This window comes from Anomalospiza imberbis, chromosome 8 (genome assembly GCF_031753505.1).
Source record: "Anomalospiza imberbis isolate Cuckoo-Finch-1a 21T00152 chromosome 8, ASM3175350v1, whole genome shotgun sequence".
NCBI classification, from domain to species: Eukaryota; Metazoa; Chordata; class Aves; order Passeriformes; family Viduidae; genus Anomalospiza; species Anomalospiza imberbis.
Window position 1 is genome coordinate 20,720,336 of NC_089688.1, and position 16,525 is coordinate 20,736,860.

At 42.8% G+C, this 16,525-nt stretch overlaps 2 protein-coding genes and 1 long non-coding RNA gene across 3 annotated transcripts; 2 read left to right on the top strand and 1 right to left on the bottom strand.

Moving 5' to 3' along the window:
- The first annotated feature begins 389 nt into the window (after positions 1 to 389).
- Positions 390 to 1,757, top strand: LOC137478137 (uncharacterized). The gene is made up of 2 exons (XR_011001419.1): positions 390 to 1,119; positions 1,324 to 1,757. It is a non-coding gene; the product is annotated as an uncharacterized lncRNA (long non-coding RNA).
- An 8,968-nt stretch (positions 1,758 to 10,725) lies between these two features.
- LOC137478531 (homeobox protein vex1-like) lies at positions 10,726 to 12,471 on the top strand. The gene is made up of 2 exons (XM_068198561.1): positions 10,726 to 11,130; positions 11,810 to 12,471. Exons 1-2 carry the CDS (start codon positions 10,726 to 10,728, stop codon positions 12,179 to 12,181), a joined length of 777 nt encoding a protein of 258 aa, XP_068054662.1. The 3' UTR covers positions 12,182 to 12,471.
- A 2,085-nt stretch (positions 12,472 to 14,556) lies between these two features.
- Positions 14,557 to 15,835, bottom strand: LOC137478532 (homeobox protein vent1-like). The gene is made up of 2 exons (XM_068198562.1): positions 15,428 to 15,835; positions 14,557 to 14,923 (listed from the first exon to the last, which is right to left on the bottom strand). The coding sequence occupies exons 1-2, from the start codon at positions 15,833 to 15,835 to the stop codon at positions 14,564 to 14,566; spliced, it is 768 nt and encodes a 255-aa protein (XP_068054663.1). The 3' UTR covers positions 14,557 to 14,563.
- Positions 15,836 to 16,525: the final 690 nt, after the last annotated feature.

A 16,525-nucleotide genomic window follows, 5' to 3' on the forward strand; every position in this document is an offset into this window, starting at 1 on the left:
ACTAGGAAATTAAAGAAACTTTGAAACCTTCTTACACTGAAAGAACACACAGTGAATTTCAGGAGTGTCCAAACTTATGAATAATCAACAGCATGTAACAATTAGTATTGTGAATGCTTGTGACACTGCTCTTCTCTGAATTAATTTGAACCACTTCAAACAATTTTAGCTGATAACTTCAGACTTCTAATATACAAACCAGATTACATAGAAGATGAAATGTAGTTTTATAGTGCAATAAATTACCTAAACGAAATACAGCAACTTGAAAGTAAATGGTTAATGAATTTGTTAGGAAATAGGACTAAATATGGTGAAAGATGTTTCCCAGCCTTGGCATCCAGCACGGTGCCTCACTGGTGCCTGGATAAGCAGAGGAAAGCCTTGTACACAGACCTTGCTATCTCCCCAGTAAAGTCACATTTGCAACTGAAGGACATTGATAGAGATTCTCAAAATAGTGTGCTGGGGAAAAGGGGGGTGAGTTAGGCTGAAAACACAGCACAGGCTTTGAGAACAAAAGGTCCTCTCACAGATTTACACTTTCCAAACACCATTGATGTATGTGAAAAAAAACACAGACGATAAATTCTCATTCTCAGCGCACATTTCAAGACATCACTTTTCCTATCACTTCTGTTGTCTATTGCACTCCCCCAACTTATGAGCAACACTTCCCATGTTTTCAGCAGCACATTTTGTGTACCCAAAGTGCAGGTGCAGCAAATACCTTGGCAAGGGGCAAAGCGATTATCACTTAAGAAAACAGTAACACTGTATAGTTCATTCTTCTTCAAGGTCTTGAGCAAAGCATAAATTCTCATGAAAACGAAGTCATTGCACTTCAGGCATCAGACAGCGAACCAGGTAAGTCTTACCGCTGCTAGTACTGCTGATCTTACCATATTTTGTAATTTATAGACTTTTTCTTTCTTTCTCTCTTGCATTTGTTCAGTCATTCAAATAAGTAATTTTCTCAGGTCTTAAATACAAAAGCATCAAATATTGTACAATAGTGCAATATACTGAAAATGGGATATTGTTACTAACTTGTAATTAATTTTCAGGTCAAGTCTACAGAGCTGCACTTCATTATTTCTGAGAACTCTGCACTTTCTGGTACGTATTTCAAAAATATGCACTGATGAATTTTTAACATACTAAGTACTCTTGAATCCTATTCATTAATGCTGGCTATCTCACATTTCAACCTCTGTTTTAGTCTGCAGTAGTTCTTAACATCTTTATAGTTCAAAAGAAATGGTACTGTGTAAAGAATAGAAACTATTTTTATTCTCGCTAACACTTACTTTTATATTCCAGGTTTACTCTTGCTGCAAGTGGAGTGGATCATGATCTGGCTCGTTGTTCCTTTTTCCTATGCATATACTTCTTTGAGAATTGCTTCTAAAGAGGTATAGGGCATGGGAAAATGGGGCAACTGAGGTACTTCACCACTCATCTCAGGCAGCATCGCAAAGGCAACAGCAGAAATGTTTTGAGAAAACAGATGGGCCAAGAAATGAAAGGTAAATTTATGAAACTCCCAATTAATCCTCAAAACTTGTGTAGAAAGATACTGGCACTATTTACTCTGATCTAACATCTAAATCTTGGTTTCCTCTTAAAACCCAATTTATTACAAGAGTAATATTTTAAGCATTTCTCCAACTACATTATTTAATATGCCACTTGGTCTAATGTAAAGCACATGCATTGGTAAGAAGTTACCCCTGTAGTCCTTATTCCCATAAGTCTCCAATTGAAAATAACAGAAATGCAGTCACACAAATGCCACTCTTTGTCCCCGTCTCACAGGTGCCAGGATCAGCTGTCACTGAATCCAGGTAATGCTGACTCGTGTGTAAAGCCCAGGCATGCAAATGCTGCCTAAGTGAGTTGTCTGTAATACATCAATTATTTTTAGGATTTTATCCTTTGAGATCCTAAGTACCTTTTATGTGCTGCATGCATGTGCGGAATAGCAAAGTTGTCTCTTGTAAAACTCGGTTAAGCGTAAATCAAATTACAAGCATGCTAATTTTTTTCTTTCTTTCACCCACAGGTGTCTTGGAGGTGGAAGTAGAAGCTCTTCGCTCATTTCATCGAGTAGAAAAACAACATTTTTATGTTTCTGTCCCATTACTTTCATTTACTCTAATAGCAGTGTGTCATATCAATTCTGGGGGGAAAATAGTGCTGTTATGAAACGATGTAACTGTACATAATGCATGTCAAATAAATATCTAATGCTTAGTCACAGATCAAAAATTTGTGTTACACTGCATCCCAGTTTCTAACAAGTGCTGTAAAGCTGTGAGCTCAAAAAGAGCAAAACAAGGTGCATTACAAGTCATTTTACCCTATGGTTATTGTTATGCTACACTATTCAAACTTCAATGAATATTTTAGAATTTACTTTTTATCTAATATAATACTGTTAAAGGACTATTCTATTTACATATCACTTCTTTCTTACAATAAAAATTAATTTAAAAACATACATCCATGACCATATCTTTATTCACCAGTTTCATAGCAAAGCTTGTGGTAAAGAGAGCTTGTAAGGGTTTTTTTGAATATAAAAAAATTAAATCTATGAATAGTCATTAAAGTCAAAATGAACCCCCAAAATTACTGCACAAGAAGTGGAAAATGACATACAAAACAAACAAAAGTATAACTAAACAAGAGACAACCACCCCATATAACTTAGTTTCTCATATTTCACAGAAATTTCACATTACTATAAAATTTAAAAGCAATTGTACCAGAAAAGTGTACATTTTACCTTTAATGCATCTCTTTTAAAACTTAGCCTATAACAGATTCGAGATTCCTATTAACAGGACTGCAACTGATTCCTTTTTTTTCTCATGGCACAGTTTAAATTCAAAGCTAATAGGAATAATAATGTCATCTTGGCCATTACCAAAAATGGGAAATAAAGTGTTTGAATTAGCAGTGAGATCTATAAAAATAGCAGGCCAAATATTAACCATAACAATAGCAGTGGAGCAGGCAGCAAGATTGAACTAAACAACATGAACTGTTAAACAAACACCTCTTTTATATGATTTTGGGTTTTGTATGATTTGGGGTTCTTGGACTTTTTGGAGTTTTGTAAAGTTTGTAAAATCATTTAAGAAGTGCAAATCTAGTTCTCCCTCCTAACACCACTGGTTACTGATCCCACCTTCCATGGCTAAAGTGAAAACTTGGCAGGCCATAACATAACCTCTAATGGTTCTTAAACTCCAAACATCAGTCTCTGTAAGCGTCCACAAAGCGATGAAACAACAGGATATATAAATGATAAAACTCTGAACACGTATGGGCACCAGAGCTACCCAATCTGGAGGAGGGGTGGGACAGCCATGGACAGTGAAGCACAGATAATTTACAGGGCTTTTTATCTCTATCCAGCTCATGCTTAATCTTTCAAACACAAACCATAACCCTATGCTTAAACACCTTTCTGAACAAGGCTGAAAGGAGAGTAAAAGACGTGGTTAAAATGTGGGTGGAGAGACCTTTCCCCGCTTTTTCTTTGGCATAGTGCAAGATACACTCTAATTATAATAAAAAAATAATTATTCTAAGAGGGAACAATAAACCTAGGACATAAGGACAGGATGAGCCCATTCTGTAAGATTTAAATAGAAAGACAGAATTTTAGCTATAAGTATATTTTTCACCTCCTGGAAACATCAGGCTAAGATGAATCTACAGAACAGTGTGATGAAAATAACATAATGAGGTACGTGTCATGTTACAGAATAGTAAATACTCAGTGATGTAAAGTGAAGGGCTGGAAAAATGTAAAAAATATTGCAATATAAAGGAAATCAGTATTAAGGGTTGTACAGTTCAGCAAGTCCATCACAGTTTACATCACTGAGTTACATGGGCAGGGAAAGCTTTAATGAAGTTCCTTTGCACAAATGTACTCTTGCTGCTCATTCTGTTTGTCACTGCTCACATAACTGCTGGGAAACAGGAAAAATTGAACACAAGATGTCTTTTTTTGGAAATCATGCCCTTGTATTTGGAAACACTGTGCATGCATGACTCATCCTGCAGTTCCCATGACTCTCTATTCCTACTTTTGCTTCACTGTATCTGGGCTTTAAACTAGATCAGAGAATCAACCTACCTTGGGGGGAAAAAAAGAATGAAGTATCAGACAAAAAAAATTATTCTTCCCCCCTCACAGTGGAATTATTCCCCTGATCTAATTCCTTTTGTACCTGCACAAAGAGGCACAGCTGCATCAGTATAATGAAAGAAATGAAAGAAGAGAAGCAGAAGTTGCTCATGCTGGCAGGACAGTTAGGAACTTCTTTGGAACTGCAGTATGAGAAAATAATTTTTACCCTTTCCCTGTATCCAGTTTGCCTAACACAAAATACCCAGAGATCTTCATCTCTGCCTATTTCAAAGACTAACAAACACTTGTAAATGAAATTCATCTCTAAACACCACCTGTCAGCACTGCCATAAGTGATAGTGGAAAAGCAATAAGGAATCATGGTCTGTACATCCAAATAGAGGGGGTTTGCTACAAAACCAACACAAATAGGAGCCACATACTATACTATGAGGAGTTACATTCATTGGTTACTGCAACTGAAGCTAAATCGTCAAATACTATTCCAGCATACACACTAAATTTTCTTTTTTATTTTTTAAGATGCCAATAGGTCAGCTTTGCTACTCCATGTGAACAAGAGAGGTGCAGCTCTGTATGAAAAACTGAGCAGATTAAACAGCTCACTGATGCTGAAAAGGAGCAGTCTGTCATACCCTTCTCCTCCTTCTGATTACCTTGGACCAATTCAGGCTAATTTTCAGAGCCTCAGTTAGTTCTTACCAAATACAGATGAGGAAACAGAAAAATTCTTGGCCTTGGGTTAAAAAAAAAAAAAGGCAAACCTGAGCCAATGAACAGAGAAAAAAAATCCACCAAAAAAACTTTGTATATTAGTCTTTGCTAACTTCATGGGGTTTTTCACGAAAGAACTGCAATTTCATGATAATTTACACACCATGCATGTGAGCATAGAGAGAGAAAGGAAAACAAAGAGCCTGACTCAATATCTGGCTTCAAATAGCTCACTTGGAACTAGCCCAAGGGTTCCTTGCTCTAGTATATAAATGCTACATCAATTTAATTAATGAGCTCTAATTCCTCCATCTCTGAATACTTGGAGCGGACAGTTAGATTCCACATAGCCCCCAGAGAGGACGCGCCGGGGTTCAGCATCGCCCGATCCTCCCCCGGCCGGGGCCGCTCCGCGCCCTCGGCGCTCCCCCTGCTGCCACCGCCCGGGCAGCGGCACGGAGCGGCAACCCCGGGGAGACAGGCGGCAAACCCGGGGAGGCAGGCGGCAAACCCGGGGAGCGGCACGGAGCGGCAAACCCGGGGAGGCAGGCGGCAAACCCGGGGAGGCAGGCGGCAAACCCGGGGAGGCAGGCGTTCCAGAAGCAGAGATGTGGGAACGGAAGGACTGGATGTTTATGCAGTATGTTGGAAGACGAGATCTATTGCTAGGATGGAAGAATTTGGGGCCTTTCGCGGCTTTTTTCAGAGCTCTTCCCTTTCTTCAAGCCATTCATTTTAATAGTGCAACCCCATTCAGAACTTGGGTTTACAAATGTTTATTCCTGTCAGTAAAATGTAGCTTTTACTATTATTGATAGTCAGCTTTGATATGCATCCACGCTGTGGATTTATTTATTTTTTAAAGTAATCTTTGTAACTATTAAACAAACTACCACGGGCTTATAAGTAAAAACATACTGGCATTAATCAAACTTAAATCTGGTTCATAAAACATGCCTTACAATGTGGTCTGAGTTTTCAGTCCAATAAACTATTACTTTTTCCCCCCATAATCCTCCATTCTGCAGACCCAAAGCCTCACAGCTATAGTTAAGAGAAGCTGGAGATCAAGTGAAGCAAAGAAAAAAAGAAAAAAATTTACAATTAAGAAAGCCTAGTGACACAGCAAACACAGCCAGATTTTCCATGAGATGGGTAAAAATCTCCCTGCCTTTTTTTTTTTTCCATGCTGTATAATACGTCCAGGGGGGTTAAATTAAGGTTATGCAATATTCGAATGTTAATTCTAAAAAATAAGTATTGTTTTACATTAAATGGAGCGAGGGGAGAAGATGATGTCCATTATCTATGGCTGATTCAAGGAAGAAAAGCACTTCCCGACGCAGGCACACGCGGCGCTTCCCGGCGGGCGGCGCTGCCCGGCGCGGTGACCGAGCCCGGCCCCAGCCCTGCCCGGAGCCTCCGGGCGGCGGCAGCGGGAGCCAGGTGGCCGGAGAGCGACACCCGGCTGGAGCAGCGGGCAAACTGCTAGAAAAGATGGCAAAAAGGAAGCCCTGAAAGTAGAAGTTGTATTCAAAAATCAGTATTTATTTACTAGTGAGTTACATCTCCATCTGCACATCAATCACTTCTGACCTGGTTCTACCTTAGTCTCTCCATCTGGAGAAAATGAGGAATTATACTAACCCACTGACTGTAAAGACACCTGCATTTACTTATATAAAGCAACAAATCTACTCATACTGAATGCACCCTGGTTCTTCCTCCTCCCTCTCATGCTTCAAGCATTGCTCTGCGCAAGTTAAAGAGCTCATCCGACTTTTCTGTGAGTGGGTATATATCCAAACTGTTTACAAAAGCCATTTTATTTTCTTTCCCCCCTGTTTCCTGCTAGCTTAGAAACCCAAATGGACTCACTGATAGATTAGAGGGCTACCTAAACTCAGAGCATATGGGTAAAAGCATGGCCAGAAAAATGGAAGCAGGAGTGAATCAATTCCTTTCAACAGCAGAGCTGGCAGTTCTACTCAACATGTTTCATTTAGATGGGCATGTCGGTTGTATGAGATAGAAATTAATGTAGTTTGTAAAGTTTTTATCTGAAAAATGTCCTTAATATTTGTTAAAATAAGTGAATAACCTGTTTCCAGAGTTTTTCGTTGCTAGCATACTGACAAATCCTACTACATCTTCTATGCAGTAATATTTTTTGTGCTCAAACCAGCACCAGAAGAATAACTGTCGCTTTGCAGGAAATTATCTTGATGAGTGATGCAATGATTAAAAACATTAACAACTATGAGACACATCATAAAGTTATTTCAAGAAGACACCTAAATAAACAATAAAAAGCAGAGCTGTAGGTGTCACCAGACGTTCTCACTGAGGGCTCTGTCAAGAAAAATTGTCATTAAATCGCAGCAGTAAAATGTGGATCAGTTGCATCTCCACTAGACTTACTTACAGCTACCATTTATATTCAAAGTTTGAGTCATCCTGGATTTTGTAGCCCACGTGTTCATAAAAAGTGCTGATAATCAATAGAAAATGGGATAAACGTTTCATCACAGGTTCTGACGAATGCTAATTGCTAACCAGAAACACACGACAATTACCTTTTGACTTGTAATTGCTCTCAGGTGATGGTCGCTTATGACATCCAATCACGCCATCAAAGTCCTTTTAGTGGAAGCTTTGCCTCAAGGCATGATCTGTATCTTATGTAAATCATCCCAATAACACTCCACGGCATGAATATTAGCATACTTTAAAAATAATGTATTTCAAGAATATTTTTGCTGGTGTTTATCACCTTCACAGCCACTGATACTTCCAGTTTTGTTAAGATTTCTGTTTAGTTCTAACATTGCAGGTCAAATGACAACTGGCAAAAATAAAATTTGTTGTTAATTAGGATACCGCCTCCCCAAAATCAGTCAATCACACACACCACAGTACCCCAAGTTCTTAAATTTTAAATATCAACCAAAGGAAACATAACAGAAAGATCTTAGAGGGGTAGATAATCACAATAACAAGATCAAAACACATTAAAAACAAAATAAAATGCATATTGATTTTCCAACCTAATAGAACACTATGCATCTTTAGTGCGGTCACATGCCAGCACAGGCAGTTTAGTCATTATATCATCTACTTCTATTTACAATAAAAGAGACAGTGTCTAAAACAGCCACCAGAGTCACTTTCATTGTTTGTCTGTACATGGTTTTCTGCATGAAAAAGTAGGAAGGAAGCCTCACAATCTAAACCATAGTCTGAAAGACTGCTCTCCTTAGAGGTAAATAAAATACTGTATTAGTTTCCTGCGTCTTTTGAAATTAGGCCTTTTCTCCTGAAATTGTGCAATCGATTATTACAATATATTAAAATATTCAAATTATTACAATATATTCAAATTATTACAATATAGTCAAATAATAACACGATCGATGATCGCAGGATAAAAAAAAAACAAAATACCCACAAATCGACAGGTTTCACTAACATTAAAATACAGATTTAAAAACTGTCATCATAGTGGCAAAAATTTCATTGCTTCAAGACATTTGTTCATCTATTTAAAAAAGCACAATAATAATCAAAAACTACAAACATTAATATAACAAAGGAACCATATCTTACTAATCCTTCTGGTTAGGTGTTGCCTCTAACACTAAAATTACAATTATTCACTTCAGAAACTGTCTAGTACTTACTCATTTTTCCAGACCAGACTTTACTTTCTCCAGGATTATTTTGCAGGGTTATAGGACTACGAAACAGGTTAACTAAAAAATAATGGTCCATTATTTGGAATGGTCCTTTTCAGACAAATGGTCCTGAACACTGAATCATGTCCCAGTAATTTTTACTATAACCTTATGGAAACTAAGAGGGGGAGTGAGGCGACGGCGGCGGTGGGTTTGGATTGGTTTTTACTAAAAAGAAAAACTGTAACTTTCAACTTGCATCTTAATTGCTTTTAAGAGCTGCAAATTGCTGTGGGCAGAATCAGAAGCACATGGAGACAATGCAACCACCGTCTCTGTTGGCTTAGTCAGAAGAGGTTTTCCTTAAGTGTTAGATCAGCCAAGTCATTGCTTTACCTCGAAGAGTATGTAGTCGCCTACTGGAAGTGTTATGTTTAAAAAAAAAAAAAAAAAAAAAAAAAAACAACAAAAAAAAAAAAACCAAACCAAACAAGACTGCTCAGGTAGATATTCAAGACATGGTGTTTTTTTTTGGTTTTGTTTTTTTTTTCTTTTTACTACAAGAAGAGCAAAAGACTTTATAAAAGCAGATGAATGTATATATGAAGAATATTCATCATGAGAGTAAAAAATCCTTACGTGGGTTATGCTTCAGCATAGTTAACAAAATTACATTGCATTTTTTGGGAGGAAATAATAATCTCCCTGAGAAATATAGAAAACCTAAGGAGAGAGCTGCGAGAGTAGCACTATATTACTTAGGCCGTCTCACTATAAATACATCACCCTCCGTAAAAGGTGACATGAATTTCTTTGAAGTTGAAGAATTAGCACGTTGTCTCAAACATGTTCCGCTCCGCGTGGAAGCTGCTTCATTATCTCTGACTGTACAAACTCAAGCAGCGGTGACTGTTTACTGAAACAACCTGTAAATGTGTTAGCCCGTGTTTGCAGAGGATAAGGACTGTGCCATCCCAGGCCCACTTCAGACCGTAAAAGTGGTTCTTTTCTCACCCTTATCTGAATCATCCTTGAACAGGCTGCCTCTGAACAGAGTTTACACTCCTCTTCTTTGATCTACTTCATGAGAACATCAGAACTGTTTACTTTGAAATGCACACATTTCTTTCTTGGGATGCAGGGAAGGGAGATGGCGTTTTGAGACATGAACAGATACATTCAAGCGAACTAGAAATTTTCCCAGTGTCTCCTATGCTGTCCAATATCCTGACAAATAACTGCTCATTGCTTAATTTTATTCTTAAATAAACTCATAAGCATTAATTCATATTATTCAAAGCTTCCGATCCTGTTTTCTGAAAATGACCTACCAAATCGCTATGCAAATATCTGTCCTCTAGTTTCAACCATTCTCTCCCTGACGGCGTCTTAAAATCTCTGATTCTACGTAAACTGAAGTCAACAAGTGTACCTAAGACTTCAGAGGAAAATGAGAGTCCTGACTGCAGCACTCTGCCTCATGGACAGCACCAAAAATAGTTAATCCTGCATTTTCCAATAACTCCAAGCTCAAAAAACCTCTACCCACCCAGACTTAGTAAAGAGCACAGAGTTACTCACAGGCATATTGGTAAGATACCCTATCAGTGTTTCTTCAAGACTTCAAGATTTCTATCTGATGAGGACTACTTACTTGTTCCTACCTCACGTCCCTACTTCCTTTGCTGATGATAGGCAAGGGGATTCTTTCAAGCCTTGCATCAAACAGGCAAGAGGCTCGCAAAATTTGGGCATAAGACTCATGAAAGAGGCTTCTCCCTGTCCTTCTTTGTTATCTGTCCCTTCTGAATCCTCGTCCTTCATAGCAGAAGATAAAGATTGGAAATCACGGGGGCCGAGGGCAGCTCGAGCAGCATGAAGAAGCCCAGGCCGTGATGCAATTCCCAGCACCTACGTGGTGAGACGACTCCGCGCTGAACTTGGCGCCAGGTAGGGCAGCCTTGAGTTCTACAAACTACTGCGCTCGGAGATTAGGCGGATGTAACAATCACCTGAAAAGGGAGATTAAAGCGCCTCTCAATGAGGTCCTTTGTCCCCGGCCTCATTTGATGCTCTGGGTCTTTTCAAACCGTGCCGGGGACGGCACTTTAAATGTTTGCCCCGGCATCCGGGGCGGCTCCAGTGAGGGCCGGCAGGGCTGGGGACATGGAGAAGGGGCCCTTCTCGGTGGAGTGGCTGGCCCAGAGCAGCCGCGGCGGAGCCCGAGAGATGCCCGGTGAGTCCCGGCCGTGCCCTCTGGGTGCCCCCGCACGGCGGCGGGCGCGGCACTTTCGGTCACCGCGGGCGTGGCACGGCGCCCGGGGCCCGCCGAGGGAAGGGTCCCCCCTTCAGACGCCCCCATCTGTCCCCGCAGACTCGCCCCGGGAGCGGGAGGCCGCGGAGCGCCCCGGGCACGGAGCGGTGTCGGTGGGCGCCGAGCCCGGGCGGCCCCGCACCAAGTTCTCGGCCGCGCAGCTGCAGGAGCTGGAGCGCAGCTTCCGCGAGCAGCGCTACATCGGCGCCGGCGAGAAGCGGCGCTTGGCCGCCGTGCTGAACCTCTCCCAGAGCCAGGTGAGCGCGGCCTCGCCCTCCGCCCGAGCGGGACACGGGCCGCCGGGGTGGGAGGCACCTCACGGTCACCGGGAGACGGGGCAGTGACAATGACAGTGACAGTGACAGCTCCTGCAGGTGCCGCCGTCCAGGCCGCCCGTCAGCCTCGCCCCGCTGGCAGCAAACGGGGCTTGAGCAAACTGCCAGCCCTGCCTCGCCCGGCGCTGCTGCGCCCGGCTCAGCTCCGAGAGCTCCAGGGACAAGGGGCAAATGGAAAATGGTGAATGCAAGTTCAAAAGCTGAAACTTCATTGGGGATAAAAGTACTTTTGCAATCTCCATAACCTCAGTTTTCAGGCTAATTCTTTCTTATGTTTATGTATCTATTTGACAGGGGCATCGCAGGATTTTTGAACAGAGCTACCCCTACCCAACCCTTTTAGCCCCACTGCACAAGTCTTGTGTTACAGCCTTGGTCCATATCTGAGTATTGGCTTGCCATGCATCATGGAGTGGTCACGGTTTAATTCCTCATCATGCCAAGACGATTACTCTGCAATAAATATAGGCCAACTTTATTAACCCTACACCTTTACTGTTAATGCATTCTGTTACTTTGACAATAAGTCTGACTTCAGGGTGTATTACTACACGGAAAAGGGATAAGGGATTTGGTTCTTGACTTTTTTTCTTATCCTCAGGTAAAAACCTGGTTTCAGAATCGTCGTATGAAGTTCAAACGCCAGACTCAAGATGCCAGGATCGAAGCTCTTTTCTCTGGCTTGTTTCTGCCTTATCATTGTTACCCAGACACGGCTGCATCCAGCTATCCTCATGGGGTGGATGTCAATGTCTCTGCTACCTCTGCTGTTTCCCTTCACCCAGCTGTGCCAAACCCTGCCTTATTGTTACCTTATGTTCCAGCTCAGTCTCTTCAGCCAGTTTTGCCAAGTCCAGCTTTACTACTGCCTCCCGGGCCAGGATTATCTCGTTACTCTTCTGTGCTTCCAGCAGTGACACTAACCACCGAACATAAAAGACTGATGTTCCAACCAGATCTTCCTTCCTGTTAAAAATGTGAACGATTATCTGTAATCTCAAAAAAGTGCCAAATACCTCTAAGAGTAACTATTTAACTTATTTTGTTATATTAATTAAACCAAAGCTTCTTTGAATTATTTTCTTTAACATAAAAAAGTTTTATCGAAGGAGAAGATAATTTACCCATATTAGAGAAGCTATACTGAGAGTGGAAGTGGAGGACATGAAATCTCTTTATTCCTACAGCTGTCACCATGCTGCATAGAAATTTCTATATAAATTTTCCTATCTAAAAGTTTTCAGAAAATAACCTATAATCATGTGGGGATATCCACTAAAAAAGTAGAGTACTGTATACATTGAAATTTACATAGTAACTACGTCATTTAATAGGCAATAGTGGGGGTTTTTAAGGAAACATTTGTGCATTAAATTAAAATGTTACCAAATGTGTATATTCTGCAGCATTCTTCGAGTGGTCTCACCTGTTTTTTAATGGACATGTTGCATTTATGCACTAGAAGAGAGATAAAGCTAAGGAATTAACAGGCAAGCATGTATGTTGATGCCAATGTCAAGCCTACTTGCAATTTAAATCTACTTATTAAAATGAATTGTTCACCAATTCAGGTCTCTTGGGACAGTCAAAAAGAAAATATTTCACTTTTTACTTCCAAAAGTTGCAGCTGTAACTTGATAGCCTCCTTCATTTTTAAATTGTAGAATTAGTTTAGGCTTGAACTTAGGAACACTTAGGGCTGTTCCTGAAAGTCACAAAGGAAGTTTTATGGAAAGTAGCAAAGCCAAACCTTTAGACAATGGGAAACCAGACACTTTACATCAGTATAAAGCAGCTGCAGCAGGTGTGACTACATCTCCGTCCCCAATCCAGACTTATCTAACTTGCTTGCTAGCAAGCAAGATGGTTAGACTACTCTGCAGTTGTAAATAGAGAAAAAACTAACACAAAACAGAATAAAAAAACTACCACCACCAAGAAAGAAACCCAAACCCTCCCTTCCTCTTCTCACAAGGCAAAAAAAAAAAAAAAAAAAAAAAAAAGGGGGGGCCTGGTACAGCTTTGTGCCATGCATTCCCTTTCCCCTCTTCTCCCTCCACCCTCCATGTCCGTGTACCCTTCCCCCCCAACACCCCCCTCCATCACGTTTGGTAAACAAAAGGGAGGAGGGGAAACGGGGAGACACTCGCAGGAATTTCCCCCACCACACCCCTTCTCTGTGCCCAACCAGGGCAGCACCGATCCGTGACACAGCCAGGCAGCTGCAGGGACGACCTGTGCATTTCTAGGTCATTTAGAGCACACTTCACAGAAAATTCCCTTTACCCCTTCCAAGTATTTTTTTCACAGGTGAGAAGCCCCTAGGCTATTACATCGAAACTCATACGACTCACTGAATTAGAGGGCAGAGGGTGGAAATTTAGACTACAATGCAACAATCAAGTAATGTATTTAAAAGGCCTTAGAGGTGAATTAACAAAATTTCATTAAAATCTAGACTAAGTGTTAAGTAAGCGCTCTTAGGAGTGAACACCAATCCCAGGAAGAACTAAAAAAAAACCAACACGTGTCAGGATTACTAAAACAAAACGTTTTATGTTTAAAGGGAATAGATCAAAATGCTAAAAAAGCGCAAATTGTCAAGTATGCAATTATAATTGTTTTCTAGTGGTGAGACAAAGGCCAAATTTTCAGGCTACAATTCCAATCAGATGATATGGCTTTGAACCAGACACAATTATCCCAGAATTTTTTTGCCTAGTTTGCTTTGGCAACTGTAAAATTTAAAATTCCATAATGAAAGCCTGATCTGTTAATTCCTGTTTAAAGATCTGCTGACTTAGTAAATATTATTACCACTGCTGCCTTCAAATGGATGATGGGACTGGACTTGTAATGTTAAATTTATATCCAGAAGAGAAACTCACTGACAGCTTATCCTTCCTCTGCAGGATGTACTAAGCTCAAAGCACAGTGCAGGGCAACTGGATGCAGTTGCCTCTGTCCAGGCTACCAAACACTCAACAGACAATCTCGGTGGGACAGTAGAAAAGTCAGACAAAATGCATTTAACCATTAAATCAATTACCTTTACACGGGAGGACAAGTGACCACTGCAGTTTGCATTGCACAAGTGCAATCTTTTATAGAGTTGACACATATAACACTATTCATATTTTATTTAAATATATACACATTTATGAAAAAACTGGGGGGAGCAATGAAAACCATCTACATAACACATTTAAGAGTAGATTCATTAATATTTTAATATTAATTATCAAATATAAAATTATTCATGTTCACATTTAACTTAAAATAATAGACATTCTTCCAAATCAGACAAGAGATTCTGAGCATGAAAAACATTACAGTATAAAACACTGCTTTATCACTATAATGCATATACTGGGTGGCATTGCCTGTCCATTTTGTTCTGAATAACCGGATGGAAAGGAGGATGAGGAAGAAGGTGTTGATGGTAGTAGGGCAGTTCATTTGCCATAAAGTGGTAGGTGCTTTGCGATGCGTCGTATCTGGGAAAGGAGAAGCTGAACTGCACAGCAGGCATCGGGGTGAAAGGCAGGAGTCTCTGGTGCTGGGCAGCAAAGGGGTAGTGGAGACCATCCTGAAACAGAGCTGGTGAGGTCCCCGGGGCGTAGCTGTGGAATGGAACAGGGGACACGAGGCTGTGCTGGTGGTCCTGTATCTGCCTCTTCAGTTTCATCCTCCGGTTCTGAAACCAGGTCTTAATCTAAGCAACAAAAAGAAGGGGGGGATGCATAAGACAAATCAGGGATTTGCCTAAGCATAATGAGCAAACTATGAACAACCGTATCTCAGCTGCTTTTGCCATTTTGCTTCAAATAGAATGGACATAGCGGGACTGATGCTTTCGCCCTATTTAGCAGAAGGCAGAGGATCTGCGGGGTGTAGAGGAAGAGTGGCTGCGTTCAGGGATTTTGCAATAACCAGTTAAGAGTCTTTAAGACGAGTTTTGAGCTCTGCATGGTCTACACACAGATCACTGTATATCCAGGACAGTTTATCTCACTAAGAAATAAAAAAACCGTGACGGTTTCCCGATAGAGAGTACCGCAAATTTCCCGGAGTGCTAACTCGTTAATCCCCGAGGGATCCCACAGCCCCTGCTGAACTCAAGAGTCGGTTCATCTCAGATAAGACAGATGCGGAACCGCCGACCCTAGTTGCTTCTGTCAAGCAAGGCCGCGAAGGATCCGCTTCCTGCGGGACTAACCTGGATCTCCGAGAGCTGCAAGGCAGCCGCCAGCTTCCTCCGCTCCGTGGCGCCCAGGTACTTCTGGCGCTGGAAGGTCTTCTCCAGGCGGCAGACCTGCTCCGAGGTGAAGGCGGTGCGCGCCCTCCGCTGCCGCCCGCGGCTCCCGCCCGCCGCCGCGGCCCCGGCGCGCTCCGCGCTCTCGCTCTCGTAGCCCGAGGACTCGTCGGCGCTGAGCCAGCCGCCATCGGGGACTGCACCATCGGGGACTGCACGGGAGGCGGAGGAGCGGCGGTGAGGCCCCTGCCCTGCTGGGGCAGCGCGCCTCCGCCGCCCCTCAGCCCTGCCAGGCCGTTGCACGGGCGAGAGCCCGGATCCCGGCGTGTCCCCAGCCCGCTCGCCCGCTCCCCTCTTCTCTCGGTCTCCCATCCACCTCTCCCTCCTCACCCACCTGTCTCCGACGGGCAGGGGTCGGTGATATCCCGGGGATGGTCTCGGCTCCGCTCCGCCGCGCAGGGCTCGCTGTCGGCGGGCTGGCCCGGCTGGGGGCTGCTCCGTCGGGGCTTGGCTCTGACCAGGAGGGTGGGACTGCCCAGCGAGCTGGGGGCGCGGGGAGGGGGCGCACAGCAGATGTGGGGCCTGACCCCGTGGGGCTTGGTTTCTGCCGAAGGAATCTGGGCCTGATTCATGGCGGAGAGGGACTGGGCGTCCCACAGCCGCGGCCCGCTCTTATATGGGCGCTCCGTCCCGGGAGGGGTCGTTTGTAAGTGCGAACACACATCAAAGTGGGAATCGAGCAGAGATAACAGCTACCAGCGAGGAGGAAAGTTCACACGTCTGGCAAATGTCTACAGCCCTTGGCTCCAGCGTGTCTGCGGGGCCGGGGAGACCCCTTGAAGTGCAAAGCTGCCCCTCTCCCGGAGGGCAGGGCACGGGCAGCCCCAGCTCCGCAAACGGGCGTCTAAAACCTGGCTGCCGGTGCCAGGGCGGGTTTACCGCTCCCTTTTCAATCGCGGGGTCCCACACTGCACAGATGCCCGAAACCAGCCCCGAGACCCACACCCAAGGCGCCGAGGCAGGGGTGAGGGATAAGGAACCTCGGGTAGAGCCTCTGCCAGT